Genomic DNA, 25,424 nt, shown 5'->3' with positions numbered 1-25,424 from the left:
TTCAATACATAATATTCAAGCATATATATATGTTACAAATCTTGTGTTAACCTATACAAAATTTTCACCCAAAGTCATGGTTCCATCATTCAAACTTCAAAAAAGGGTGAATCGAAAAACGAAAGATGCCATTCGACCTTTACTGACTTTTCTTTTACAACAAAAAACATGCGAGTCCCGGCCATAGCTATTAGCTAATAGCAGCAGGCACAGTGGTTATGAATGGAAAATACAGTTGTTAGTGATGTACAAGATTTGAGTGAACCGAGCTACTACATGTGCTGGCCTGCCTACCACCCGTACGAGAGGTCGGGTGAAGGAGCTCGGCCTGTGGGAATGAATTATTTGATCGCACATCGAGCAATAGGTCTTGATCCGAACTTCTTTCGATGAATTGTAAATATTCAAAGCTTCCATCAGTAGGCAAGGCAAACAAGCTTCTAGGACTGAAGCAAGACCCATCATTCTCTCCAGGATCCTTATTTTCCTTCATCACCAACCTTTTGGGACTCTTCATGATAGTCTTTACCTCTGAAGATGGAAAATATTTACTCAGTACGGTTGAAAAGAATTTAAACACGACAGCATTATATGGAATAAAGTCTGCAGCAGATCATAGTTCAACTTTGTATCGGCAAAATCGTCTTAGTTTTACTATGAATGCCCTTATACTACAATTCAGATTCGGGAGAAACACGTGTTTCTTAGTTTTACTATGCAGATTAGCCACCGGTAAGATGATGCGTCGAAGTTCGTAATGTAAGCCATTTAAATCTAAGTTAAGAAGAAACAAGTATTATCATCCTGCAAACGGAGAAGAATAGCATTTTAATTTTACCATACAAAGAATTTTCTGTTTACCAGGAACATTTTGATTGTAGCTCTCCTGCAATCGCTTCACATTCATGAAGTTACTCGACACAGACGTGTTGGCGTTGGAAAGAAAAGATCCTTCGCCATCATTTTTACGTTTCTGCAGGCACATTATATTCAGTGAAGATGCATATTTAAAATTTTCTTCCCCACATTCTCATCAAACAAAAACCAAATCACAATAAAATCAGCCCGAACCTTCAGTTGATGATAGCGTTCGACCCATTTGGATTTCGAAGAGTTACATAGTACAAGCATTTTCAGAGTCGTGCAATCTTCGATCATTGTCCCAAGGAAGGAAGTGTCGAAAACACCCTCCCTAAGTAGTTGTTGGAAGGAAGTTAAACTTTCCTTGAAATAGGGGCTATCAAACATGCTCTTGAGGCTGCAAATAAAACATCATAAGCATCCATCAAACATGCTCTTTAGTAGTGCACTCTATCAAACTCAAATCAAACATTAACTATGCAATAACATCCTTTGAATCGTTCATATTATGGAGCGATTGCAAGTCGTTGACACGGTAAGATAAAATAGGGAATCCATACTTTTTGCACACATGGGGCACCATGTGCAGTTAAGTGATGTTGCCCTCTTGAGCTAATTCTTTTTCTTTTCCCTGTGTGGTGATGTGTTTTGTAGGGAGGAACAGAAGAAAATTGATTGTTTCTTACGTCTCTGGAAGCTCAGCAATATCGATCTGTGGTAGATACTTCATTAACTGCTGTTGTTCTTCATTTGTAAGTTGTTTCACAAACTCTCCGAAGTTTATAATGTCCTAGAAACAAAAACGAAGTATATTTCCACTAAGAATAGGAAAGATCATTCAGTAAGGCACCGCAAGCTTAGTTTATCATCAAATAGAATTCTATCCTTTTTCGGTATAAGCAGTCATCAAGTAATGATATTAACAAAAACACGAGTGACGCGCAATCTTGGAATCATAACACCTAAGCTTAAAGTTTCTTTTCTAATGGAATCAAGCAAGACGATAAAAGACGCAACTTACATTTATATCTACGTCGCATAAGGGCGAGTTATGGCTTCCAAGAATTTGTGCACTTTCATGATGAGAGTCGTCCCTGCAATTTCAAGAGAAAAAAATGGTGATTGTTTTTTTTTTTTTTTGTCTCCAATGTTTGCAGTAACAAATTTACACTAGTTTCCTAATATATTTGTAACAACTCAAGCCCACTACTAGCAGGTATGCCAGCGAAGACGTTGGGTCTGGAAGGAGGAGGATTATGAGATCTCACATCGATTGGAAAGAGGAACGGAACATTCTTGATACGGGTGTTGAAACCTCTCCCTAGTAGACGCGTTTTAAAAACCTTGAGGGAAAGCCCAAATGAGAAAATCCAAAGAGGACAATATCTGCTAGTTGGGAGCCGAAAGCTTGGGTTGTTACAATATTTGACACTCTTAGCCACATCTTTTTAGCCTTAACTATGCCTGATGAATGAAACAATGCCCTTTGTAGGACTATTGAGCACCTATATAGGACGAAGTAAATTTATTTTTTCTTTGTAAACAACTATAGCCAAACGAGCAGACCACGCTCAGACCGATAAGTGTGTCGTATCTTGCAATATTACAAGCAAGGATACTTCTTTTCTTTCTTTGTTCCCTTTTCACTGGAGCCATGATGGATTCTATGTCCTATCAGTGTTTTCGAGATGAAAAAGAGCAGGGACAGTCCATTATTTGCATCTCACATACTTAAACATCATTTCGTTCAGCTTTTCACATCGATCGATATAATAAAAATGGGGAAATTTCAATTTTGTAAAGTAGATTGGACAAACCTTTTAATTTGTACTTGTTGTACCCCTGATCCAGAAGGATTCATCATCTTTCCAATCCTAGATGGTGGAAAATTCATGCCCTTGTTTTCACTACATACAAGAACAGTAGCAGAATGGGGGGAATAGATCTCATTTACCAAGTATTGCTTGTTATCAACTGAAACCGAGCTAGCCTCAGACTCCTCTTCTCGAGCTATTGAGCTCGGATGCCTAATGAGAATGCTTCCATGGCCTATCTCAACAGAGACCATAGGCTTTTCACTCTCAAAAAGCAGATCCTCCTCAGAAGCTTCAGAGAAATAGGAAGATCTCTGCTCACATAAAATACCATATAGATCTTTAGTTAGTTTCTCGACCGGGGATTGCTTTGGACGATTCACACAGGTCCTCTTTCTCGAAGGCACCATGGCCTCCCACACTATCGACTGAGCTGGACCTTAAGATGGCCAAATGCAGGTTACGGTCAGAGATAGGATTATATAGCTCTTTCACAAACATGAATAATAGAAGAAAACTACGTTTGAAGAATTAAGTTGTTATGAAAATCTTCTAGTATAGAACTAAATTGATGCAAGGATGAAAAATGAAAGCTATCATAATGTTTCTAAGTTGCGTAGTGTTTAACCTGTCAAGTCACTTGCATCAGCACTGCTGAAATGAGCACAGCTCTCAGGATTAGATATGGCTGACCCAGAACTGGATCTATTGCTTGTATCTTCATCCACTACTCTATAGTAACCCTGACTTTGATCGGGAATCGTCCACCCAATCGATCCATCTGCTTGTTGCAGCTTTCTTTTTAGCAGTTTCACTTCTTTGTTTTTATTTATTGAAATGCTCTTAACCCTGTGATTTTCATATTCATCAGGATCAGCTCGAGCATGCAAAGGGGTGTAGTTTGCAAGCGTTCCCTTCGTCCTCCATCGGGATCCACATGCGTTGCATAATACTGGTTTATCAGGAGGTCCATTACGCCAAAGAGGCGTGCCTGTTCCAGCACTTGAACATTAGATACTCGGAAATTAAGAGGTACGTACATGTACAGAAGATTCATGATGTAATATAACAAAGTATTTTTCATCTGATTAAACCAGAATCCTAAAACTTGAATGCTTCAAACAATTCAAGAACCAACATGAAGAACATCAAAACAGCAGCTAACACGAAACCACCAGAACTCACTACGAAAGTCGAATTAGAAAGCTAGATGATGAATCACACAAGGTTTATCAATGTACTAAATCACAAGTCACCTGCTAAACTGAGAAGATAAGAACATGAATGCTAATTCAGCTCATAATCAATGCTAACTCGTGAGAAATGATGCTGCACATTAAGAACAGTCCAGACTTCAGGAAACACATCAGTATAAATGTTAAGCTTAGGGGATCATTGATAAAATTAAGGAAAACAACATCAGTAATACAGAGAGCAATATATATCTTAGATTGAATTTTGTTTTCTTCATAGAGTTCTCTCCTAATTCACAAACCCAATAAGGAATTTACACATTCAAGCAAACAAGAGCATTGGAACAACAAAAGCTTTTAGAAACCAAGCTGAAAATCGACCAAACAAGAAACAGAACAGGAAGAAGAAAAAAAAAACAACAAAACAAATACACAAAATGGAGGAACAAGAACTCACTTGTAACTCCACAGTGACAGCAAGGTCCATGCTTTCCCATATCACTCTCCCTTCCCCCTTTTTTTTTCTTTTTCTTCTTTATTTAAATATACTGTTCAGTAGAAAAAGAAAATTCGAAGAAACTTGACTTAAATACCTTATTTATTCACAAGAAAAAAATCAAGAAAATTATGAAATATGAGTGTTTTGTTACAAATCTGTAAGCATATACATCTGGGTATCAAAAAAAAAACTTGTATACAACAAACCCAGCAGAGAAAAATTGCAGAAAGAAAGAAAAAGGCACAAGACCCAGAAGAGTTATATGTCCAAAAGTCCAAAAAATGAGAGAAAAGAGAGTAAAATGAAGAAGAAACGAAGGAATTGAGAAGGGTTTTTTGGTTAAGAATCAGCGAAATCCAATGGCGAAGAAAAGACCATTAAAGGAATCTAATAAATGGCTGTGGAAAAAGAATGGTGAAATGGTTGGGGGAAGAGGAGGGGGTGGGTTGAAAGAGAGGCCTTGTGACTATGCGCTAAATTCTTTAATTGTTTTTAAATAATAATAATAATAAACCACAAATAAAAAGAAAAAGAAAGAAAAAGAAAAAGAAATTATTCAGCTTTGCTTTATGTTTTGGTTTACTATTAGAAGAAATTATAAAGTTTAATTTTTTTTCCTTTTTTTTTTTAATTAAAATATATAACTTAATGTCTAATTTGACTGTGGACTTTTTTATTTTCTAAAATTTACAAAACCCCACAAATTTTTTGTTATTTGTCAAAAATACCCTCAAAATACAGAAAATAAACTATTTAATATGGCTTGGAATTATTCAATTTTATGAGGCCAAAAAAATAGTTTATTTGCAGAAGGAAATACTTCGTTTTATTTATTTGTTTTACATAAATTGATTAAGACTTCGGGATACGACATGTCGTTTCCTATGGGCATATCACTCTCTCATTTCATTATCCATTTTTTTTTTTTAAAGATTTTTGTGAGCGCTGTGGATTTAAGAATTTAGTATAAATAGAAATTGGATATGGAAAATATATATATATTTTTTTTTTGCCAATAAATTTTGATAAAAAAGAATATTATTTTAGTATGTTGTATAAACTTTTCCTAAATTATTAACAAAATAATAATAATAAAAGATCTATAAGGAAATTAATGAAATCAAATGATTTTTAAAAAATTAAAAATAAATAATGGGTTTTTTTAAAAAAATTAAAAATAAAAATAAAAAATCTGTTTTTTTTTTTTTTACATTATTAAAAGTCTATATTTATATATTTTGGCCATAAATTCTCTCTATATACCAATATAATTGTTTCTCTCTCCCCTCTTAGAGAGAGAAAGGCTGTCTAATCAGAGGTTGAGTGGGCACATGGTATGAGATAATGTATATTATTCCTTAATTATATTTCAAGCTATATTTGATTTTCAACCAAAAAAAACTTAGATCTAAATGGGTAGTGATTAAAAATATGGATTTGTTAAAATTATTCGATTAAATATCATTTTAATTCTTATACTTTTATATGCTTAAATTTAATTGGGTCGATTTTAAATTAATTTTAAATATGGATTTGTTAAAATCAACTTTTAAAAAATCAAAAGTTATTTTTTCAAACCTAAATTGTTTGCATGATTTTGTATTTTTAAAAATGGTTAGTGATTGAATTATTAAAAAAAAGAAAGGAGTGGATTATTAAGAAGTAATTGACTAATTGATCAATTAATTAAATTGAATCAAATAATCCTTTTTTTTTTAGAATATTCATTAATGTAAACAGCTTGCAAATAGTGGAGTTGAAATTTTCAACTTGACCCTGTTAATCTTTGTTCATTAATTAACATAATCAAATATTAGTTTAGTAGACTATAATTTTTGTTTTTTTAACAAAATAATAATAATAATAATATATAGTTTTCAATGAGAGGGACAATTTTTATTTTTATTTTTTATTATTATTAACAAGTACAAAATTTAGAATTAAGGGAAAAAAAAATTAATTGCCATGGTCGAACTTTTTCAACTGTGTGTCGTGATCTTGACTAACTCATGATCAGTCTTAAAAAAAAACTAGAGTCTCATTGTTAGGAATCACAAATCTCCATCCACTTTGAGTATAAACTCTCGTGATTTTTCTTTGGGCTTCAAGCCATACGACTCATGATTTTTCAGGAAATTAACCAACGTGGGACTCACTCTCAATAATCCTCCACACTCCTATATAATTTTTGCCAACTTCATGGCTTTGTTGAATTTTAGGCAAGATTTGTCTTCGCCAACTGAACAACATTGCTTGTGTGGAATGTCAACCACACATGTTGTTTGCGCGTACATATTCAATCGTCTGTGATACAACCGACTTGCCTCTACAATAGGTTAAGTGATTTGACTCGGTCTTGTTTCTACTCAGGCTCAAGGTCTCTCAATGCAACATCGCATCTCACCTTATCAACTTGATTTCCAATCGACATGACCCATATGTCTTGACGTCATTCCAGTCTCGAAATGTCGTCAACCATCGTCCATCACAACTTAATCGAGACATCATTGGTACATTCACTACAAAAAATCCTAATAAAAAGGAGACAAAGGTTAGAACAAGGGAAATTAAACTTATGAATGTAAGTAAGAAATAACATATCCTAATCCAAATTTGCTCCCGATTATATTATTAGTTTTAAGTATCTTAAACCTACCCCTCCAAACTAAAACATTCTAAACCCTTCGTTGAAATCGTTCTACTTAACATCATCGAGCTTAAAATATCGAACGGGCTCGTAAAAGTGGGTTAAAAAATTGATTTGTGTATCCTAACCTACCAATTTTGGAATCCCCCAACTGGAAACAATAAAAGATGTTTGAATGTCATGAATTCCACAACTTTTTTTTAGGGCTTTAATCAGCAAAACGTGGGCGGGGCGCTTAAATGGATGGATGATGTCGGCCTAAGTGGCGCCACAATCCAATAATGTCGGGCAATCCTTGCAGCAGAACGCACTTCCCTGCCTCCAAGGTTCCCTTTATCCCTTTTTTAATAACTCTAAGGCTTCTTCTATATGCTACAAATTTAGAGACACTAAATTTCATTAGCTTTTATTAAGGGTTAAGTGTCGATTTCATTAGCTTTTATTAAGCGTAGAATAAACCCTAAACTTTCAACCCAAAAGTTCGAAGAAGGTCAACAAAGTTATCCGAAAAGAATGCTAATTGTGTTCAAAATGAAGACCATCTCTTTCCAAAATAAGAAGCGTGAAAATAAAAAATAAAAAATTGGTCAAAAATACATGTCTATATAATTTGAATACTACATGAACTATCTCCGGATCAGGATTTTCTTTATGTTTTCTTCTAGAATTTGTATAATTTTCATGTAAACATCAAAATTTTCAAAAGAAAAAAAAAATGTGGATCTTTTTTAATAATAAAAAAAATCCCTTAAAAAGTGGTGTATAGAAAATTGAAACAGATATGGGCAGTCTTACCTTATCCATTTGAAATTAGGGCAACCTGAAATTGACTAATCATGAATTAATGTTTAAATTTTAAACAATGGAGCCTAACAGAGAGGTTGAAAATTGACATTTAAGAGACAGACTAACAAGAAGTATTAATGAATGGGAAACCTCTTTTCTTTCAAAATATTTTATAGGTTTTTCAGTCGAACAATTCAAAGATAAGAAGAGTTTATGGGTTAAGGTCCGAAGTTGAATGTAACTCATTCAATCAAAAGGTCTCGTGTTATAAAGTCTATTTCTAAGGGGTGACTTGGTGGCAAGGCTTTAGAATATTTGAAGACATCATCCAAAGGTCTTTCAAGCTTAACTAGAAAACTCTGAATCTTTTTTTGTAGGTAAAACCAAGTTTTCATTGAGAAAAAAACAAGAGTAACACAAAAAACCACCCACCAAAAACAGCCAAATTGACCTAAAAGGGACTCCAATAAACAAAATAATACCTAAAGGGTAATGATCACAAAAAGACTTCGACACACATAAGCCCAAACTATGGTGCTCCATCCCTTTTGTGCGATCCCACATCGATTGAAGAGAGAAACGAATGTCAACGAAGACACTGATTTTTTAAGAGTAGTGGATTGTAAGATCCAACATCGGTTGGAGAGAGGAACAAAGCATTCTTTATAAAAATGTGGAAACCTCTCCCTAGCAGAGGCGTTTAAAAATTTTAAAGAAAGTCCGGAAGAGAAAGTTCAAAAAAAACAATATCGTGGTGGACTTGGGCTGTTATATCTTCAAAGCCAGCAGAACACAAGAAGAAGGGACCCTCCTCGGAGGGATGCTGGCCTCTAGTTAGATAGACCTAGCTTCACTAAGAACTAGTGGGAGTGAGCTCAGAGGACTGTGTCAGAAGTAAGGCCCCTACCCAATTAATAATAAGCATCTCTGATGAACACTACTAAAAAACTTGGAAGGTCTTGATATAATCAATTATATCTCTGTAAATAAATAAGACTATGCAATGAGTGAAGTGTATATATTATGACATTGGTGGCACCAAAATCCAAATTCCAGAATTGCAGGATAACAGACTTTATTAATCTGATCAAATCAAATCATCACTATCTTATCCTAAAATCACCTTGACTCAGTTTTTTGAAGGGTCTTGATTTTGTTGATTTTTATCAGTTTGAAGGGTACTACCTACCTTATCTGCCTCAGTTTTTTCTAACAAAGCCTGTTGCTGCATCACTTTAACCATGTTCTTCATTGTTCTCTCTTCTCCTTCAAGTTGCACTCTCATTAATGTCTCTACTTCTTTGTCGATTGGTTTGAAGTACTCTTCAATGGCAGACTCCTGCATATATTTTCACTTTTTTTAACCTCAAAGAAGAAATGGGTATACTATAGCAAACAAGAACTTGTTAACTGATAAATGACGATAGCCAATATCGACACGATTACCACTGGTGAAATATGAAGGCAGATGTTCACAGATTATGAATATGGTAAACTCTTTAATGATTCTGATCTCATAACAAGTGTACTTTTTTATGAGGTCGAAAATTGGAGAAGAAACATCTTTAATATCGATTCCACTGTAAGAAAAATGAATATTTTTGGAAAACCGACGAAATAAAACTTACGGTTTCCTCCAACTTTTTATTTAGAGTCTGCATCTCCTCAACCATGCGTCGAACTTCTCCTAAGATAGCCTGTTCTGGTATCTTTCTTATTGCAGCTTTTCTTTCCTCTGCCTAGCAAGGGATGAAACGCCAGTTTAACATATTAATTTTGTTGGTGAATGAATTGAATATTTTTTAACATCCAACATCATAAATGCTCAATATTTAACTTTTTTTTGGTACAATGCAAGGCGTGAGCTAAGATAAAGCAATGCTGAAGACGTATATCAAAAGAAAAATGCCAAAGAAGATGCAAGTTTTTGGTACAAAAAAGAAAAAGGTCTACTTAATTCTCAAACAAACGCCCAAAAATATAGTCCCTTACACATGAAAACTTCAATATCCACATTAGGAAACTAAGTTTTGATAAATACAACAGCCCAAGCCAACTGCTAGTAGATATTGTCCTCTTTCGGCTTTCCTTTCTGGGCTTCCCCTCAAAGTTTTTAAACGCGTCTATTAAGAAGAGGTTTCCACACCCTTATAAGGAATGATTCGTTCTCCTCTCCAACGAATGTGAGATCTCACAATCCACCCTCCTTGGGGGCCCAACGTCCCCGTTGACACACCGCCCTGTGTCTGGCTCTAATACCATTTGTAATAGTCCAAGCCCGCTGCTAGCAGATATTGTCCTCTTTGGGCTTCCCCTCAAGGTTTTAAAACGCATCTATTAGGTAGAGGTTTCCACACCTTTATAAGAAATGTTTTGTTCTACTCTCCAACCAATGTAGAATCTCACAAAAATAAAGGTTTGAAAAACTCAGCAGCCGTCTTCAAATAGTTTTAACAAAATCACAGAAGTCAGATAATTTATTTTGGACAACAGAGCTTCTCTGTTGCTCTGTGAAGATCCCAAGAAACCCATGTCAAGCTATCTCATTTTTTCTATTCGAACCATACAAGTTAAGCTGTCCCAACCATAAGTAATCCGTCTGGTCCTCTAAGGAAAAGAGGAAAAAAGATAGCCTCTTGAAACTAAGTTCTCCAAATTTTAGAAACAAAAAGAAGTGGGATGAAGAAAAGGAAAGACCAACCAAGTGCAAAACCATCACTTCCAAATGTAGGCTGATTCAATTTATAAATGGCCTATGGCAGCATTTATTAGAGTTTACTGACTTAGCGTAATAATCAGCTAACACAACTCTTAGTCAAAAACTAATACTCATGACTTCATCGGGACAAGTTAGCCCGATGACCAAGAATGTAGCCTTGAGAATAACATTGATCAAACCAAAGGTATTATATACTTAACCAAAAGTTCAGAAGTTCGAATCCCCACTCTATGCTTCCCAATCATTCAAATAGAAAGTTCTTCAAAATGTCAAAGTTCTCATGTTCCAAGCACAAAATGGCTGAGAAATTTAAACTTTCCCTCATTGCATCCGAATTTAAGTGTACATAATAACCAGTTCCATCCTTTCAAAGCGAAAACCACCATGATATACCAATAAACCTTGACATAAAAACCAAGAACCCTAATAGAAATTGCCTAATCATAACAAAACAAAACCAAAACCAAAAGATCCAACCCCGAGTACCTTCTTGAGACGCTTTTCGAGCTCCAACCTAAACGATCGAATCCGCCGCTCTTCATAGCCGGAGAGGACTTTAACGTAGAAGAGGGCTCTTCGTCCAAGCTCTAGAACCTTGTCCATCCAAATCCCTCCAACTATTCAACACACAGATTTCCCTGCGAAGTCAAACAGAGCCGAATCTGTAAATATGACAGCCCATTTAGAAATTGAATTTCTTAATTACAAAAGATGGGGTTGGGGGTTGAAGCATACCAGATGAAGCCATCGATCTATTTGGAACGAACACAGTGATGCCGAGACGCTGTGTTTCTTTCCCTTGCGGGGGCGGGTTTGCTTCGAGCTTATAATTTATATATGGTCGAAAATGATTTCGCTATGCATCTTTACACCATTGTTAATTTTCAATTTTCAAGGATAAATTGAAAAACTTAAGCTTTTAAAAGCATCCGTTTATAAGTGTGAAATTATGAAAACAACATTTTTTAATTTATATAAAAAATTCTACAAATTTTATAATTATTCAAAAATTATAACAACAAAAAATATTTAAATTTTAATTAATAATAATTTATACTTATGTAATATTTAGTTTTGCAACTACAATCAATTTTATAACTTATAAAATAAATAGATTATTGAACAATTTTGAACTATGGAGTAAAAAAAATAATATAGATTCACTTCTATTCAAAATTGAATAAATTTTGTTTTTAAGTGATCCATTTTTTCGAAAAAAAAATACTCAAATTTTGTTATTAATTTAATTTAGACAACAGCATCGCATAAGAATGTTAGCCGAAAAAATATTCTATTAAGCTATTTACAACAAGAAACGTTTTTTTCTTTTTTTTTCAATATTATATTATTATGCAATATTAAATTGCAAAATGTATTTTAAATATTTTGGACGGAAATTTAATTTCAATCTCGCAAGGCGATGTAGGAGAGAAAATGATATCAATTAATTAGATGACTTACACCACAAGAAAACCTTTCTAACCTTTGGTTGTGTTTCATGGGAAAATTACAAGATAAAACTAAATGTCTGTATCTGATCTCTGCTCAACCCCAAACAAGCTAGCACAGTCCTTTCTAACTACGTACTAATAACGAAAATCTCAAGAAAAACTCATGCTACGATTCACAAGATTTACAAGGATACCTTGGGGAGGTCTCTCGGGTGTCCGCGGCAAATCCAATCAATTGGCTGTTAACTAACTGATCGTGAGTTCAAATCCTACTTGGAGAGAATTTTGGGTTGCCCTCATTGCGGGACTTAACCCAACACCAAAGCTACTGCTTTCGGGTACGAACGTTCATTTAGCCCCCTCCTCTTTTTCTTCTTCTTCTCGTTCTTCACTGTGGAGTTCTTTAGCTGCAAAAGAGTGAAGTCCATTGAATTGGGTGAGTGGAATAACCAACAAAAACATCGTTAACTAATGCTTGATTTGACTATTTGTTCTTGTTTTGTTTTGAAAGTTTGGCCAAAGAATTCAAATGTTTCTTCAACCAAAATGAAGAACAACTCACCATTATAACGAGAATTCGGACAAAAGCACCAATGAAATCAGTAAGGAGAGTCAATGCGTGCTTCACGTAATCCACATCACCAAGATGCGCCCTCTCGATTATTTTCTGAGTGTCAACCACCACGTAGCCCACCAACAGCAGAAGTCCAAAATACAACTACAAATGAGACGAATAACACAAAATTGAGGTCAGGCCTGCTGCAGCAAGGCAAGGGGATCAATGTCTACTTTCCTGTTCATGAATAGCTTGAAACAGTAATATATACACCTCAAACTTGAAAATGGCAGTGGAACCACCGAATATAGAGGAAGCAAAACGCAGCCAGAGTAACATGGATATTCCAGAAGAAAGCAGGCCACCCAGATAAAGGAATTCTCTGCGCCTTGCGAACATGGCTGCTGCTGAAAAACAACCAAAGGCCACTGCCGTTCCCACAAATGCACTGACCAGAACACTAGGAACAACACACAGAGTTTATGAAATCAATAAAATGGTGTAATTTCAAATGATCAGCCATTCCCAAAGCCTAACAGTACAAAAACAATTCAATTCAAGTCAATTGCAGAGGCCAAATCACAAAAGTACAGTCGCTTGATTCAACGGCAGAGTAAAAGAATCATGACAATAAAAACTGTATGCTGCCGATAGCTTACCTCGGATCAATCTCAATAGCCACACTGATCAAAGGACCAATTGAAGCTCCTTGAAGAAGAGCAGCCCCCATTAACATAGAAACCCTCTTTTTCTGATGATAAAATCACAAGACATAAACCAAAGATACAGTACAGAGAACACAAAATAAGTAAAGAAATCTACCTCTTCATATGGAGGAGTGACCATTAGCCATGCGATGCTTCCGATACTAGCAAGTGTTGTGAGAACACCGCCAATGTTCCAAAGCATATGAAGATAAGCTCCAGCCGCAGATGCAACTAAAGCACAACCTAGAGTAAGGTAAACCTGCAGATTCGCAATACTTCATAAGGTTAATTATAATCACATCCATATGAAGGAAGAATTAGGTACTAAATTTCTAATTCATTAGATCTTCTTTCTCTAAACTCATCTGCTCAATAACAACAACGTTCGTTTGGTAAGCAAAGGAATTCAAATTCAAAATCACTACCCACTGCTTCTAGATAACATGATAAAATCACTATAAAAAGAAAATAATATAGAATCCGACCTGCTGGAGATGAGATTGAACGGCCGGCGAAATCTGGCGGGAATTCTTGTGAGAATCATAGCTCCAACGGTTTCTGGATCCTGCTTGAGAATCGAAGATAGATGAGCACACATCCATTTTGATTGCTTCGAACTAACGATGACGACGAACCGAAATCTGAAAGAAAAACGAAATTCTGATAAGAGATATCTATTTAAGGAAGGTACGTTTCTAGATCATTCGAACTCGCCGTTCTGCTCCTTCTCGTTCAAACTATTTTCCAGAAATGGGATTTCTTTTGGCATTTTATTTGTATTTTTACATAATTTTTTAATGTTGAATATTAATTTAAGGAAGAAAAATCACTAAATTCCTTGAATTTTAGGGAGAAATATGAGCAATCTATAGTGATTGAATTGTGTTTATTGCAGTGACATGAATATTAAATGATCAGGTTGAAAATTATCGAACATTAAAGTGGGTAGCTGAATAGATTGTCACATTTACAAGTTTGTTCCTCGTAAAAATATGATACATGAATCGATATTCTTATGTAACTCTGGTTTTACTCTCATATATCATTAATATTAGTAATGTTGTGACAGACTTATTCACATATATATAAACGTACTACACATCTATTGCTGATAGATTAACATGTGTTTTTACTTGCACCACAAGAAACGCGTTAAAAATAGCTTTACATCAACCACTCAAAGAACTCGAACTCAAAATCTTGCAGTTTGGACGATGAAATGCATCAAGAACCATCAAAATTTCAAACAAAGGCCAGTTAATTTGTTTGAACAAACTCGGCTATCTCATGAACTCAATATAGCCTCCAAGTTCCTATGTAGCTGAGTTTTGTGGATCAGTAGAGCATCTATTTCTCAGATGTCATTTGTTCGTATTCAAGTATGATATGAACTCGTTACCTCAGATTCTTTCAATCGGTTCGTGTTCGGGTGCTCACGAAAACGCAGCAACTAGAGAATACGACTATGAAGAATCAAATGAACGCTGCTTTGGCTCAGCCGTGTCGAACAAATCGTTTAGAATGATTGAATGATTGAATGATTGAATGATTAGCTTCTTCTTCTCCTTTCCTTTCTTCGGCATTCCAAACAGCCTGAACATGGAGAAAATTCTCTACCTGTGTTACTTGCTTGGAGCTTGCTGGGTGGTATTTTCAGGTCTTCCACTAGTATTTGGTGAAGCTTGTTATTCTCCTCCTTGAGCTCTTGAATAAGTTTCTGATGCATCATTACCTGCATAAAGACAACATAACAAGTCGAGTAAAATTTACAAACAAAACATGGTAGATTAACGAGGAGATCCTCGTTGTAATAGTCCAAGCCCACCACTAATAGATTTTGTCTGCTTTAGTCCGTTATGTGTCACCGTTAGCCTCACGGTTTTAAAATGCGTCGGAGATGTTTCTACACTCTTATAAGGTATGCTTTGTTCCCCTCTCCAACCGATGTGGGATCTCACAATCCACCCCGGATATCATTTGTAAAAGCCTAAGCCTACTGTTAGTAGATCTTGTCCGCTTTAGCCTGTTGCGTATCACCATCAACCTCACGATTTTAAAACGTGTCTGTTAGGGATAGATTTCCACACCTTTATAAGGAATGCTTTGTTCCCCTCTAACCAATGTGGGATCTCACAATCCACCTCCTATGGGGTCAACGTCCTCACTAGCACACCGCTCAATGGCTGACTCTGATACCATTTATAAAAGCTTAAGCCCACCGCTAGTAGATATTATCCGCTTTAACCCATTACGTATCGCGCGTCAGCCTCATGGTTTTAAAACGCGTCTACTAGAGAGAGGTTTCTACACTCTCATAAGAAATGTTTCAGTCGCTATTTGTAAACTGAAGTGGGAGGGAAAGCATATTCTTGAAAGCTAGCAAAGATTCATTAGTCTGAACATTTTATTTCTTAAGCAATAACAATTAAATAGGAACTAGTTGGTCACTTGTGCTAGGAATAAACAAATTCAGAAGCTTAGTCAATACAGCCTAGTTCTTTCCATGATGCATCTCTAACAATGAAGTCAGCTCACATTTACTGGCCATTGTAAAAGCTTACCATTTGAAAGAGACGGTTTTCGAGCCGTAGGCGTCCAACCTATAATGCAAGAAACATCAATCAGGACTCCATAACAAGATCAATTCATGTGCAAGAAGTGTATTTAATGAGCAAACCACATCAAACATTCATTGTTTCTACAGGAGTTCGTCTTGTCTAGAACCGAAAACCGAGCATGTATTATCATACCTCATCCTGCAGTTCAGTATCCCCTCCTTTAAAAACAGGATTCTGCAAGAAACTGTCGACGACCTTTTCGGTTCGAGTTTCAAACGATCTACTCGATAGGTTTTGTGGAGCAGTTTCTGGCATTTCTTTTGCAAACTCTCTAATGCTTGCAACAGGATGCTTGTTAGCCGAAGCATTTGTTATGCTCATGGCAGATTGCAGTGATACTGGTACAGCGCTTTGACTAATTGCAAGATTAGGATTATTACCTAATTTTGTCACCATCTTCTCCATTGCTTGCTAACAGATTTGGGTTTCAAGCTTCAAATACATGTATATAAGAGGTCGTAATGGGAAATATATCATGGATAAGAGGTCAGCCACCTACCATAACAGAAGATTGAACTTGTTGTAGAAATGAAGGCTTGATAGCTAGGCCTAACATTCAAAAAACTACGTGTCGGTTAAACAGACCAATACATGAACAAAAACTCGTAAACAACATAAATGGTATTCAGAAGATATTTTTGGACATACCGACACCGAAACCATGGCCAAAACCAACTCCACACCCAATGCCACCTTGGATGTTCTTAGCTCCTAATTTCCTGAGCTAACATGTGATATTTGAGAGAATTTCAATGGTCCAACATCTCATATAGCAAATAAAGAACACAAAATGCATAATGTTTAAAAGTTAGGACTCACAGAGTTATTTAAATGCCTGGTTACACCAGAAAGTGCATCGGTTGCACCTCTCGTGGCACTCATTACTTCATTCATGACAGGTATTGCACCTGAAAATATATGAATATCGGTTTCATACGTTCATATAGTAGCAAGACTGCCAGCAGACATGACCATGAACCAAGGAACAAACATATATCAGCAATTTGCAAAAAGCCTAAACCCAACAACAAAAACGCCTAAATCTGATCAAAGGCCAAAGCACAAACATTAAAATGCCTAAACTTAACCAAAACAGTGACAATTGAGTTAGAATTTAACAACAGTCATAGCTACCGAAATTACTGCAGACGATTATGTCTCTCCTAGAAGTTGGTTAGCTACCTCTCATTTTGTTCTACGATTCTTCCTATTCGTTGGTCATTTATGGCAGGCTCGTGCAGCTGCTCCAGGATTTGAAAAAGGAATTGATCGAGTGCATCTAGTTTTACTCAGCTCCACTCACAGCTAACCACAAACTTTATGGGACAACACCTAACCCTATGCCCTCCAACATGTTAGGAAACATATAATTTTAATGTTCTAAATAGATAGCTCCTATCGAGATTGAATTTAACCACAACTCTAAAAAGAACAAAAAGAAAAAAATGCTCCTCAGCTTCAAATGGTATTAGTTCCAACACTTTAAAATTCAAGGTTAAATTTGATGAAATTAAGATTTCAAATGAAACTTGAACAATCCAACTAATTACAAATATGTATTTAGAATCACAGGCAAATTTCTTGATCCGTCAGTGCGAAAGAGAAAGCTAATGAAAGAAACTGGTGGAGGCGAATGAAAGTCGATAATGGAGGAAAGAAAATTACCCATGTTTATGGGGCGGCCAACGCCGATACCGACGCCACAACCGACGCCGAACCCTGTAAATATCTGACCCACCTTCAAAGTAAAGGGATTCTCCATTCGGATTCCTCGAAATTGCCCTCTCTCGGAGGTCACTGTGCCCTTACTTTCTGAGACAATTCTAGCTTCCATTCTTCAACGAGCTTCAATCTTTGGACGCTGCAAGTTTTTCAGCGTTTTCGAAGGTCGCTCAGTGGGAAGATGCAAGCGAACATAAAGCTTCTCGCTATCTTCAGTGGGCTTTTTCAGGTGGGCTTTCATATGCGACCTTAAACCGCTCGGCCCATGAAGTTTTTACTGTTTGGTTCAACAAGCTACCATTTTTCCTCTCTTTTCTCCCGGGAAAGTTCCATTTCTAAGCACGACTCTTCTCAATCTCCACCACTTGTTTGCGTGGCCAATCGAGTCCTAAAATCACTAATAATCTGAAAAATAATGTCTCTCCTCCTCTCCCTGATTGTCATAAATCAGTTCTAGAAACGAGCTACCATGGCTATGGCTTCTTCTTCACCGTCTGTGTTGCTCAAATCTCCCATTTCACCATCTCTAGCTCTCCATTTTCATGGCGGAGAATTCCCCAAGAGCCAACTGTGGATTCGAGCTCGACCCAGAACTAAATTTTACTGTAGAAATGTGGTCAGTGCTCAATCAGAGGTCAGGAGGGAAGACATAGTTATAGTTGGAGGAGGGATTGCTGGTCTTGCCACTGCTTTGTCTCTTCACCGGTAGGTTCTAATTTCAAACCGAAACTTCATAGCTTTTAGTTTAAATGCAAATGGGTTTATTTGAATGCTTGAGGCTTTGAAATTTCAGGCTTGGAGTTAGGACATTGGTGCTCGAGCAAGCCGAATCACTTAGAACTAGTGGAACTTCACTGACCCTTTTCAAAAACGGGTGGCGTGTGTTGGATGCAATTGGGGTTGGAAATGTTCTCAGGACCCAATTTCTTGAAATTCAAGGGTATGTTCTAGTTTTTCTTGGTGTTGAACTCCCAATAATGATAAGCAGCAATAGTTTAGCAGAGTTTAATAATGATATTAAACTATGTTAGCCAGACCCTTCATAGTATTGACCAGCTCACTCGTGATGACTCAATTGATTAAGACATACACTCGATCGAAACATCAAAAGTTTGACCTTCACCCCACGACAAGTAAATGAAATTGCAATCAGTTTGAATGCAGATTCCATGGTTTAATAGCATATTGAATCACTGTTAAGTTTGAACGGGTAGATTATCTTATATTTGGCCTATAAACTATGAGACTGGGTTTGGTTTGAACTCATCTTACACACTCCCAAGTTTTTTGGAGAGGAAAATGTAGAAAAGGAAAAAAGATGTTATCTTAGATATGAGAGACCTCTGTCAAAAGTTTTTGAACTTCCACTGAAATTGTTTATATTACCAGCATTGCAGGATGGTAGTTAAGTCAGTAGAAGGAAAGCAGCTACGCTCCTTCACGTTTAAAGACGAAGACGAAAGGTGCCTTGTTTTTCTATCTTTTATGTTTATGAAACTGAATCAAAAGTGTGAAATCCTACATCGGTTGGAGAGGGGAACGAAACATTCCTTATAAAGGTGTAGAAACCTCTTCTTAATAGACGCGTTTTAAAACCATGAGGCTAGCGGTGGGCTTAAGCTGTTACAAAAAGTGAGTTGTACGTCAACATTTTTCCCTACTAAGAAGGGGTTTCATCATTTTCTTCTCGCTTTCGCCTTTGACTGTGAAGGGATTGAGACAAGTTTAATCGTTGTAAACCGTGTTTCAACAGCCAAGAAGTACGTGCCGTGGAGAGGAGAACACTGCTGGAAACTCTGGCCTCTCAGCTTCCTGCAGGAACAATTCAGTTTTCCTCTAAGCTTGAAGGCATTCAAAGAACTGATCAAGATGAAGTCAAGTTGGAACTTGTAGATGGCTCACAGTTAATGGCAAAGGTTATTCAATCTTCAAACTTCAAGAGAATCGACTTAACTTTGTTTTAGCAGTATAGTATCCTAGTGTTTGATTCTTTGGTGAATTGGATGTTGTTTTCTGCTTGATATCACTGTCAAACAGATTGTCATTGGTTGTGATGGCATTCGATCTCCCATAGCTCGGTGGATGGGATTTTCCGAGCCAAATTACGTAGGGCATTGCGCATTTCGTGGGCTTGCATATTATCCCAATGGACAGCCACATGAGCCAAAAGTGAACTATATCTATGGAAAGGGGTTGCGTGCTGGTTATGTTCCAGTTTCAGCTACAAAAGTTTACTGGTTTGTCTGCTACAACAGCTCATCTCCAGGTTTGCATTTCTCATTCCCATTCCTCGAACTCGATTCATGGCACTTTTATCTGTTAAAAGTTACCATATTTTCGGTATCCGATCGATAGGGTCGACATATTAAACTCAGATCAAAATTGGTGGTGTCTCACATTGCAGGACCAAAAATCACAGATCCAGCTGTTCTAAAGCAGCAAGCGAAAGAACTGGTAAAAAACTGGCCATCTGAACTACTTAACATCATGGACACAACCCCAGAGGACACATTAATCCGAACACCCCTCGTAGACCGATGGCTTTGGCCTGCAGTCAGCCCGCCCGCGTCATCGGGGAGAGTGGTCCTGGTTGGAGATGCCTGGCATCCGATGACTCCAAATCTAGGACAAGGAGCATGCTGTGCATTAGAAGATGCAGTGGTTCTAGCAAGAAAGCTGGCCACTGCACTCAAGTCGGAAGCACCTTCTGTTGAAGAAGCTCTGAGGTCGTATGGAACCGAAAGATGGCCTCGAGTGTTCCCGCTCACCGTTCGAGCCAATGTGGTTGGATCGGCTCTGCAGTGGGACAACCCAGTTGTTTGTTCTGTGAGAAACAATGTTGTCATTCCCAAACTGGTTAGGCTTGGACCTTTGCTAAATCATACCAATTTTGAGTGTAATGCTTTGTGAATACAACATGAGATTAGAGGCTTAGTACAATGTTCAAATGGTCTAAATACATTAAAAAGGTTTATTATTAGGTTATTGTTCAATATGTATTATATTATACTTATTTATTACTTTTAATCCTACGCTTTCAATTTTAGTTTTAATTGATAATAATTTTATAGGCATTAATTGATTACATGTAATTTTTTTCTTTTCGAATTATTAGTCCATAAAAAAAATTAAAATAATTCTCAAATTTTTTAAGATGTGCCTAATGGATCTTATCTTAAAAATCTTTAAGTACGTCTCCCAATTTTGAAAATATTTCTAAATATGTTTTAAAATTCAAATACCAATAAACACAAAATAAATATGAACGGAATTTTCCACTAAACTACAAAGCGACGTCGTTTCGGATAGAAAGTTTTTCTTTTCACCTCGGCATGTTATTATTCTCCCAAACAATAGAAACAAACAAACGAAAATAACTAACACAACAATAATAATATTTTTGTTTAATACACGTGGCATATTCGAGCTGTTTCCACGTCATCAAACGTATTGCCCACCTGGGTTCACTTAGTTCACGACATTTTCGGGTATTTATAAAGCACGCGCCCGGCACCCCCCTCTCCCTTCTCCCTTCATTTCTTCGATTTCTCTCTCTCTCTCTCTTGTTCGTTCTCTCTCTCTCTCTCTCTCTCCCCCCTCTTCTCCGGCACTGATCTTACTCCGGTCAAGTTTTCGCCGGCAGGTCCTCTCATCAAATCGATCTCTTCAGATATAATTATAGCCGGTATCTGATTAGCCATGAATCCAGAATAGTAAGCTCTATTTTCTCTGTGTTCTTTTTTACCCTTGCGTCTCTTTGAGTTGAATTTGTCATTTGGAAGCCTTTGTTTTTGTGTTGTTTTTGCTGAATTAGGTTAGATCTGGTTGATGAGGAAGATGGAACTTTTTAAAGAAACGTTTTGCGTTTTGTAGCTTAATTAAATGAGGTTTTTTAGATGGCGTTGCTCTTTGTTGTGATTTGGTTGAAATCGGGGTGATCGATTGGAGATCTCAATTTATTTACCGTTGTGAAAAAAAGGACCCTGTTAATTTCGTGTTGCTTCTCTCGAAATGATTGGAGGTGTTTGAATGTGAATTTGGTTGTCGATATTGATGTTCAGCATGTAATAGCAGCTTGAATATCTGAAGGGTTATGTAACTCGTTTGATTCTTATTTTATTTCGAGTATTTCTAAAATCTAATTGTTTGGTTTCTTCGTAATCCTTGAGGAGTGTTATATATGCATTATTTTACGTAATGGACTTTTGATGTTTAGTATTGACTATTTAACAGTTGGGAATACTGTGAAAATTTTTACTCCTCCGTTCTTTCATCTGCAGTGACTATTTGTTTAAGCTTCTGCTTATCGGAGACTCGGGAGTTGGAAAATCATGTCTTCTACTGAGGTTTGCTGTAAGTTTTCAGGATTGATTCTCTCCCGATAATCTTCTTTCTTCCACACTCTTTTTTCCTTTCGTTTTCTGTCGAGAATAGAAGATGCATTTCTAATTAATAGTATAAATTGTTTTTCCATACCAAATGAGCTAAGAACAGTTACTGTGACTAAAGTGCGTACTCATGCGCTTCAAACTGTTTGTTCTTTGTTGAATACCATCCGAAGTTTATCTTTGACTCAGATAAGGAGTCTCTTCCCAACAGTTAACACCTCATCGTTTTTAATGTCTTTTGCCCCTCCCTTTTTTATATATACAACAGAATTTGATTCCTTTCCTTTTAAGTTGGCCATAAATATGTTCTTGCAGAATGATGTTTATTTAAGTCACTCTTAAAGACGATAAATAAGCTGTTCACAGTGATTAGTTATTGTTATATTTTATAGAAATTCTCATTTTGTGTAATAGAGATTCACATAAATTTTGCATTGGTTGAGAATTTTGAGTCCCTGTCAATTGACGTTTATTGAGGTTGTTATAAAGCACGCAGTTGTGGATATATCCACTTGTTCCTTATTTAATTCCTTCTCTCTTTGAAACAGGATGATTCGTATCTGGATAGCTACATTAGCACAATTGGAGTTGACTTTGTAAGCTTCCACCACTGTTTGGTTTTCTTTACAAATGACTATTACATGAATATTTACAGTTCTAACACTTCGATTAAATTTTTACTTGTAGAAAATCCGTACTGTGGAACAGGATGGAAAGACTATTAAACTTCAAATTGTAAGATTGAATCTTATAATTGTCCTTGCTTTAACCTAAGCTTTAGGATTGTTACTTGTCTAACCTTTTCCTTTTTCTCTTACTTTCTTTCTTCCTTTCTATTCTAGAACATGCTGTTTTTTTCTGTAGGTATGGATAAAATTTAACAGCTGACCTTCTCTTTATCTAGTTTAGAAGGGGAAAATGGGAGGGTTCAATTTTATTGCAAGTGCACAAATGATTCATATTTTCTTAATATTGCTTGTTGAAGAAGTTTTCAGTGGTTGTTTTTGGCCTTTTCGCTGTTAATTGGCAATTTTGATCGTCGATTGTAGTGGGACACTGCCGGTCAAGAACGTTTTAGAACAATTACTAGCAGTTACTACCGTGGAGCTCATGGCATTATTGTAATTCCTCCACTCTCTTCGTTGTTCACTTCTATTTCCTGATTTTGTCCATCTCCCTAAAGTAAAGCCTGCTTGAATGCAATGTTCTGCTATGTAGGTCGTGTATGATGTTACAGATCAGGATAGCTTCAATAATGTTAAGCAATGGTTGAATGAAATAGATCGATATGCAAGCGAAAATGTGAACAAGCTTCTGGTTGGTAATAAATGTGACCTCACTGCAAATAAGGTCGTCTCTTATGAGACAGCTAAGGTAGTAATTCAACTTGGGTTTCTTTTGATAATTATACATTTGGATGTTGAATATGAATGAGAAGATTAAAATTTGATAGTGATTCATAACCTTAACTTTTCTAAGGCTTTTGCGGATGAAATTGGGATTCCATTCATGGAGACAAGCGCTAAAAGCGCCACCAATGTGGAAGAGGCTTTTATGGCCATGGCTGCTGAAATAAAGAACAGGTATAAATACTAGAAACTTTTCTGATTATATAAACCTATTTTTATGGCAAAGGCTGCTCCAAACATCTCAATCTCTTATCATACCAAATCGCAGATGAGACAGCCCACAAGCTTACTCTTATTTTATTATTATGATTATTATTATATTCATGAGTCTCAGTTACACATAACTCAAAATTATTAAATCTTGGTAGATAACCACCATGGTCAATGATCACTAGGCTATCATAGGCTGATAAGTTCTGAGTGTATGATTCCGTAGTTGGGAGGAAACCAAGCTCGGACCTTGTGCCTAACCTACCTTCTAGTGCTATGGTCTTTCACTAGATATCACGGAGAGGTAGATAGGAAGTGGTGAACGGCCCCTTCCAACTTCTACCTCCATTCTATAATCTATACCCCTCCACCATCAGCAGCTCTATAGCCTGACTTGACCTTGAGGTGGCTAGATTCCTCGTCTTTGCTGCCCTTTTTACATGATTTGAAAGTCTTGGGGTTCATTTGGTATAGGATGGCGACACAGCCAATGAACAATGCAAGGCCACCAACAGTGAATATTCGAGGACAACCTGTGAATCAGAAAGGTGGTTGCTGCTCTTCTTGAAGATGCGTGGTCCTTATTGAATGGTGACTGATGGTGATGTTTATGTGTATGGACCGTGACGTGTAAAACTAGTCGTCTCTCTCTCTCTCACTCTATGCTTTTGGTATGAAAAGATTTGTGGGTCAAGATTTGCCTTTTCTTTTCTTCTCTCGCCTTTTGTCGTCAGCACGTTAACACTTCCATTCTTTCAAATATATTTGTTTCTGGATCAACATTATTCAGCTGTAAAATTTAGATATCAATGAACAGTAGTGTTTGCTTCATTTCCTTCACTATTATTATTCATTCATTCATAATCATATATATCTCATTGACATGAAATTTCTTTTTAGTCCTGTTGCAAGGTATTCCTGTTTTGTACTTTGGGAGAGCTCTTAGAAATGTTATATTGCAATTAGTGCCAAGGCGATGAATGAAAAGATACGAAGTGATTGAACTTTTTTAGTTACAAGCACAGGCAAGTGAAATTTAGAGATCATTATTTTGAGTGTGTTTTTAGATAAAGAATTGGTCATTTTGATTTCTGCATTTATTCCATCGTTTTTAATTGTCTAAATTTAGTTTTAGTATTTCCAATAACTCTTCCTATAAGCCTTAAAATGTCAGTTTAATTTTTTCTGTAGAAACTTTTTAATAAGAATCAGTCAATAGGGACTTTCAAACTTTGATTTAAACATAAATAAATGGCCATTCTTCCTTTCAAAGCTTATCCATATTTTAGCTCGTCTTTTTTGTGTATTTGGAACTCTCTTCGATCAATGTCGTTAAAGATACAAGACAATCATGCGGATCTAGTTTGAAAAATCAATATCAAAAAGAAATCTGTTGCTGGGGCTTGAACCCGGGTCTTTTGGGTAAGAGATGAATATCCTAACCAACTAGACTACAACGGTCAAAAGGCAGGGATGAATATCCTAACCCGGGTCTTTAGAAATTAAGTTTGTTATCTCATAATTTCTACTAATTCCTGCTTGGGATGATTAGAGCTCCGAAGAAAGGTCAAAAAAGGCAGGGAAGAAAAGACATGCACTGAATTGAATAAAGAAGGTCGGCAAGGTAAAGATAGAGCTTCACACATAGTTTTTGAGTTCAGCGTAAGGTTAGCTCTCATTCATATACTATATGCTTGAAAACAGTCTACCTTTGGGGGACCTTGTGATTCATCTCGCATCAGATCTACACACATACTTGTCTAGTTTTAGGTGCTAGGACCAATAATACCTGAATCATTCTACCAATAAGATTTTAACTAGACATTTCGTAATCACTCTTATTT

The 25,424-nt window shown here is 36.4% G+C and overlaps 6 protein-coding genes across 8 annotated transcripts; 2 read left to right on the top strand and 4 right to left on the bottom strand.

Annotated features, from left to right (window-relative positions):
- LOC111491054 (GATA transcription factor 26-like) lies at positions 1-4,834 on the bottom strand. Its single transcript, XM_023139787.1, has 8 exons — positions 4,326-4,834; positions 3,304-3,666; positions 2,679-3,114; positions 1,883-1,955; positions 1,548-1,651; positions 1,072-1,258; positions 862-973; positions 1-531 (listed from the first exon to the last, which is right to left on the bottom strand). The coding sequence occupies exons 1-8, from the start codon at positions 4,363-4,365 to the stop codon at positions 239-241; spliced, it is 1,608 nt and encodes a 535-aa protein (XP_022995555.1). The 5' UTR covers positions 4,366-4,834; the 3' UTR covers positions 1-238.
- Positions 4,835-8,759: 3,925 nt separating this feature from the next.
- LOC111491540 lies at positions 8,760-11,411 on the bottom strand. Of its 2 annotated transcripts, none has more exons than XM_023140493.1 (4): positions 11,255-11,411; positions 11,006-11,157; positions 9,429-9,539; positions 8,760-9,139 (listed from the first exon to the last, which is right to left on the bottom strand). In XM_023140493.1, the coding sequence occupies exons 2-4, from the start codon at positions 11,120-11,122 to the stop codon at positions 8,930-8,932; spliced, it is 438 nt and encodes a 145-aa protein (XP_022996261.1). In that variant the 5' UTR covers positions 11,123-11,157; positions 11,255-11,411; the 3' UTR covers positions 8,760-8,929. The 2 variants fall into 2 exon arrangements, with proteins under 2 accessions (XP_022996261.1, XP_022996262.1); XM_023140494.1 differs by having other exon boundaries at positions 11,006-11,181; positions 11,255-11,362.
- Positions 11,412-11,944: 533 nt separating this feature from the next.
- Positions 11,945-13,987, bottom strand: LOC111490808 (bax inhibitor 1). The gene is made up of 6 exons (XM_023139420.1): positions 13,719-13,987; positions 13,349-13,492; positions 13,186-13,277; positions 12,800-12,986; positions 12,533-12,688; positions 11,945-12,377 (listed from the first exon to the last, which is right to left on the bottom strand). The coding sequence occupies exons 1-6, from the start codon at positions 13,833-13,835 to the stop codon at positions 12,279-12,281; spliced, it is 795 nt and encodes a 264-aa protein (XP_022995188.1). The 5' UTR covers positions 13,836-13,987; the 3' UTR covers positions 11,945-12,278.
- A 250-nt stretch (positions 13,988-14,237) lies between these two features.
- On the bottom strand, positions 14,238-17,777 carry LOC111490807. The gene is made up of 7 exons (XM_023139419.1): positions 17,517-17,777; positions 16,671-16,759; positions 16,500-16,575; positions 16,351-16,400; positions 15,984-16,262; positions 15,795-15,833; positions 14,238-14,965 (listed from the first exon to the last, which is right to left on the bottom strand). Exons 1-7 carry the CDS (start codon positions 17,683-17,685, stop codon positions 14,783-14,785), a joined length of 885 nt encoding a protein of 294 aa, XP_022995187.1. The 5' UTR covers positions 17,686-17,777; the 3' UTR covers positions 14,238-14,782.
- Positions 17,778-17,948: 171 nt separating this feature from the next.
- On the top strand, positions 17,949-20,656 carry LOC111490805 (monooxygenase 2). Of its 2 annotated transcripts, XM_023139415.1 has the most exons (7): positions 17,949-18,278; positions 18,367-18,513; positions 18,971-19,036; positions 19,327-19,489; positions 19,611-19,839; positions 19,978-20,487; positions 20,633-20,656. In XM_023139415.1, exons 1-6 carry the CDS (start codon positions 18,043-18,045, stop codon positions 20,481-20,483), a joined length of 1,347 nt encoding a protein of 448 aa, XP_022995183.1. In that variant the 5' UTR covers positions 17,949-18,042; the 3' UTR covers positions 20,484-20,487; positions 20,633-20,656. The 2 variants fall into 2 exon arrangements, with proteins under 2 accessions (XP_022995183.1, XP_022995185.1); XM_023139417.1 differs by lacking the exons at positions 17,949-18,278; positions 20,633-20,656 and having other exon boundaries at positions 18,377-18,513; positions 18,963-19,036; positions 19,978-20,532.
- A 435-nt stretch (positions 20,657-21,091) lies between these two features.
- On the top strand, positions 21,092-24,411 carry LOC111490809 (ras-related protein RABD2c). The gene is made up of 8 exons (XM_023139421.1): positions 21,092-21,286; positions 21,854-21,926; positions 22,510-22,557; positions 22,649-22,696; positions 23,011-23,082; positions 23,180-23,335; positions 23,441-23,544; positions 24,055-24,411. Exons 1-8 carry the CDS (start codon positions 21,273-21,275, stop codon positions 24,146-24,148), a joined length of 609 nt encoding a protein of 202 aa, XP_022995189.1. The 5' UTR covers positions 21,092-21,272; the 3' UTR covers positions 24,149-24,411.
- The last annotated feature ends 1,013 nt before the right edge of the window (positions 24,412-25,424 follow it).

This window comes from Cucurbita maxima, unplaced genomic scaffold (assembly GCF_002738345.1).
Source record: "Cucurbita maxima cultivar Rimu unplaced genomic scaffold, Cmax_1.0 Cma_Scf00016, whole genome shotgun sequence".
NCBI lineage: Eukaryota > Viridiplantae > Streptophyta > Magnoliopsida > Cucurbitales > Cucurbitaceae > Cucurbita > Cucurbita maxima.
This window is presented reverse-complemented; position numbering and strand designations above follow the sequence as displayed.

Bases quoted from the DNA above. Each gene is read 5' to 3' on its own strand.
- LOC111490809 (XM_023139421.1), top strand. The intron at 21,927-22,509 runs GTAAGTTTTCAG...TCTTTGAAACAG, and splicing joins GTCTTCTACTGAGGTTTGCT to GATGATTCGTATCTGGATAG. The intron at 22,697-23,010 runs GTAAGATTGAAT...CGTCGATTGTAG, and splicing joins AGACTATTAAACTTCAAATT to TGGGACACTGCCGGTCAAGA.
- LOC111491540 (XM_023140493.1), bottom strand. From the start codon at position 11,122: ATGGACAAGGTTCTAGAGCTTGGACGAAGAGCCCTCTTCTACGTTAAA. The intron at 9,540-11,005 runs GTACTCGGGGTT...ATCCCTTGCTAG, and splicing joins TCGAAAAGCGTCTCAAGAAG to GCAGAGGAAAGAAAAGCTGC. The intron at 9,140-9,428 runs GTAAGTTTTATT...AAATATATGCAG, and splicing joins ATAAAAAGTTGGAGGAAACC to GAGTCTGCCATTGAAGAGTA.
- LOC111490805 (XM_023139415.1), top strand. From the start codon at position 18,043: ATGGCTATGGCTTCTTCTTCACCGTCTGTGTTGCTCAAATCTCCCATT. The intron at 18,279-18,366 runs GTAGGTTCTAAT...TTGAAATTTCAG, and splicing joins ACTGCTTTGTCTCTTCACCG to GCTTGGAGTTAGGACATTGG. The intron at 19,037-19,326 runs GTGCCTTGTTTT...GTGTTTCAACAG, and splicing joins TTTAAAGACGAAGACGAAAG to CCAAGAAGTACGTGCCGTGG.
- LOC111491054 (XM_023139787.1), bottom strand. From the start codon at position 4,365: ATGGGAAAGCATGGACCTTGCTGTCACTGTGGAGTTACAA. The intron at 3,667-4,325 runs GTGAGTTCTTGT...GTGCTGGAACAG, and splicing joins CTGTCACTGTGGAGTTACAA to GCACGCCTCTTTGGCGTAAT. The intron at 974-1,071 runs GTTCGGGCTGAT...ATGTGCCTGCAG, and splicing joins AACGCTATCATCAACTGAAG to AAACGTAAAAATGATGGCGA.
- LOC111490808 (XM_023139420.1), bottom strand. From the start codon at position 13,835: ATGGATGTGTGCTCATCTATCTTCGATTCTCAAGCAGGATCCAGAAAC. The intron at 12,987-13,185 runs GTAAGCTATCGG...TGTTGTTCCTAG, and splicing joins GCTATTGAGATTGATCCGAG to TGTTCTGGTCAGTGCATTTG. The intron at 12,378-12,532 runs GTGAGTTGTTCT...ACTCTTTTGCAG, and splicing joins TCCGAATTCTCGTTATAATG to CTAAAGAACTCCACAGTGAA.
- LOC111490807 (XM_023139419.1), bottom strand. From the start codon at position 17,685: ATGGAAGCTAGAATTGTCTCAGAAAGTAAGGGCACAGTGACCTCCGAG. The intron at 16,576-16,670 runs GTGAGTCCTAAC...ATCACATGTTAG, and splicing joins CCAGGCATTTAAATAACTCT to CTCAGGAAATTAGGAGCTAA. The intron at 14,966-15,794 runs GTAAGCTTTTAC...GTCTTTATGCAG, and splicing joins AAAACCGTCTCTTTCAAATG to GTAATGATGCATCAGAAACT.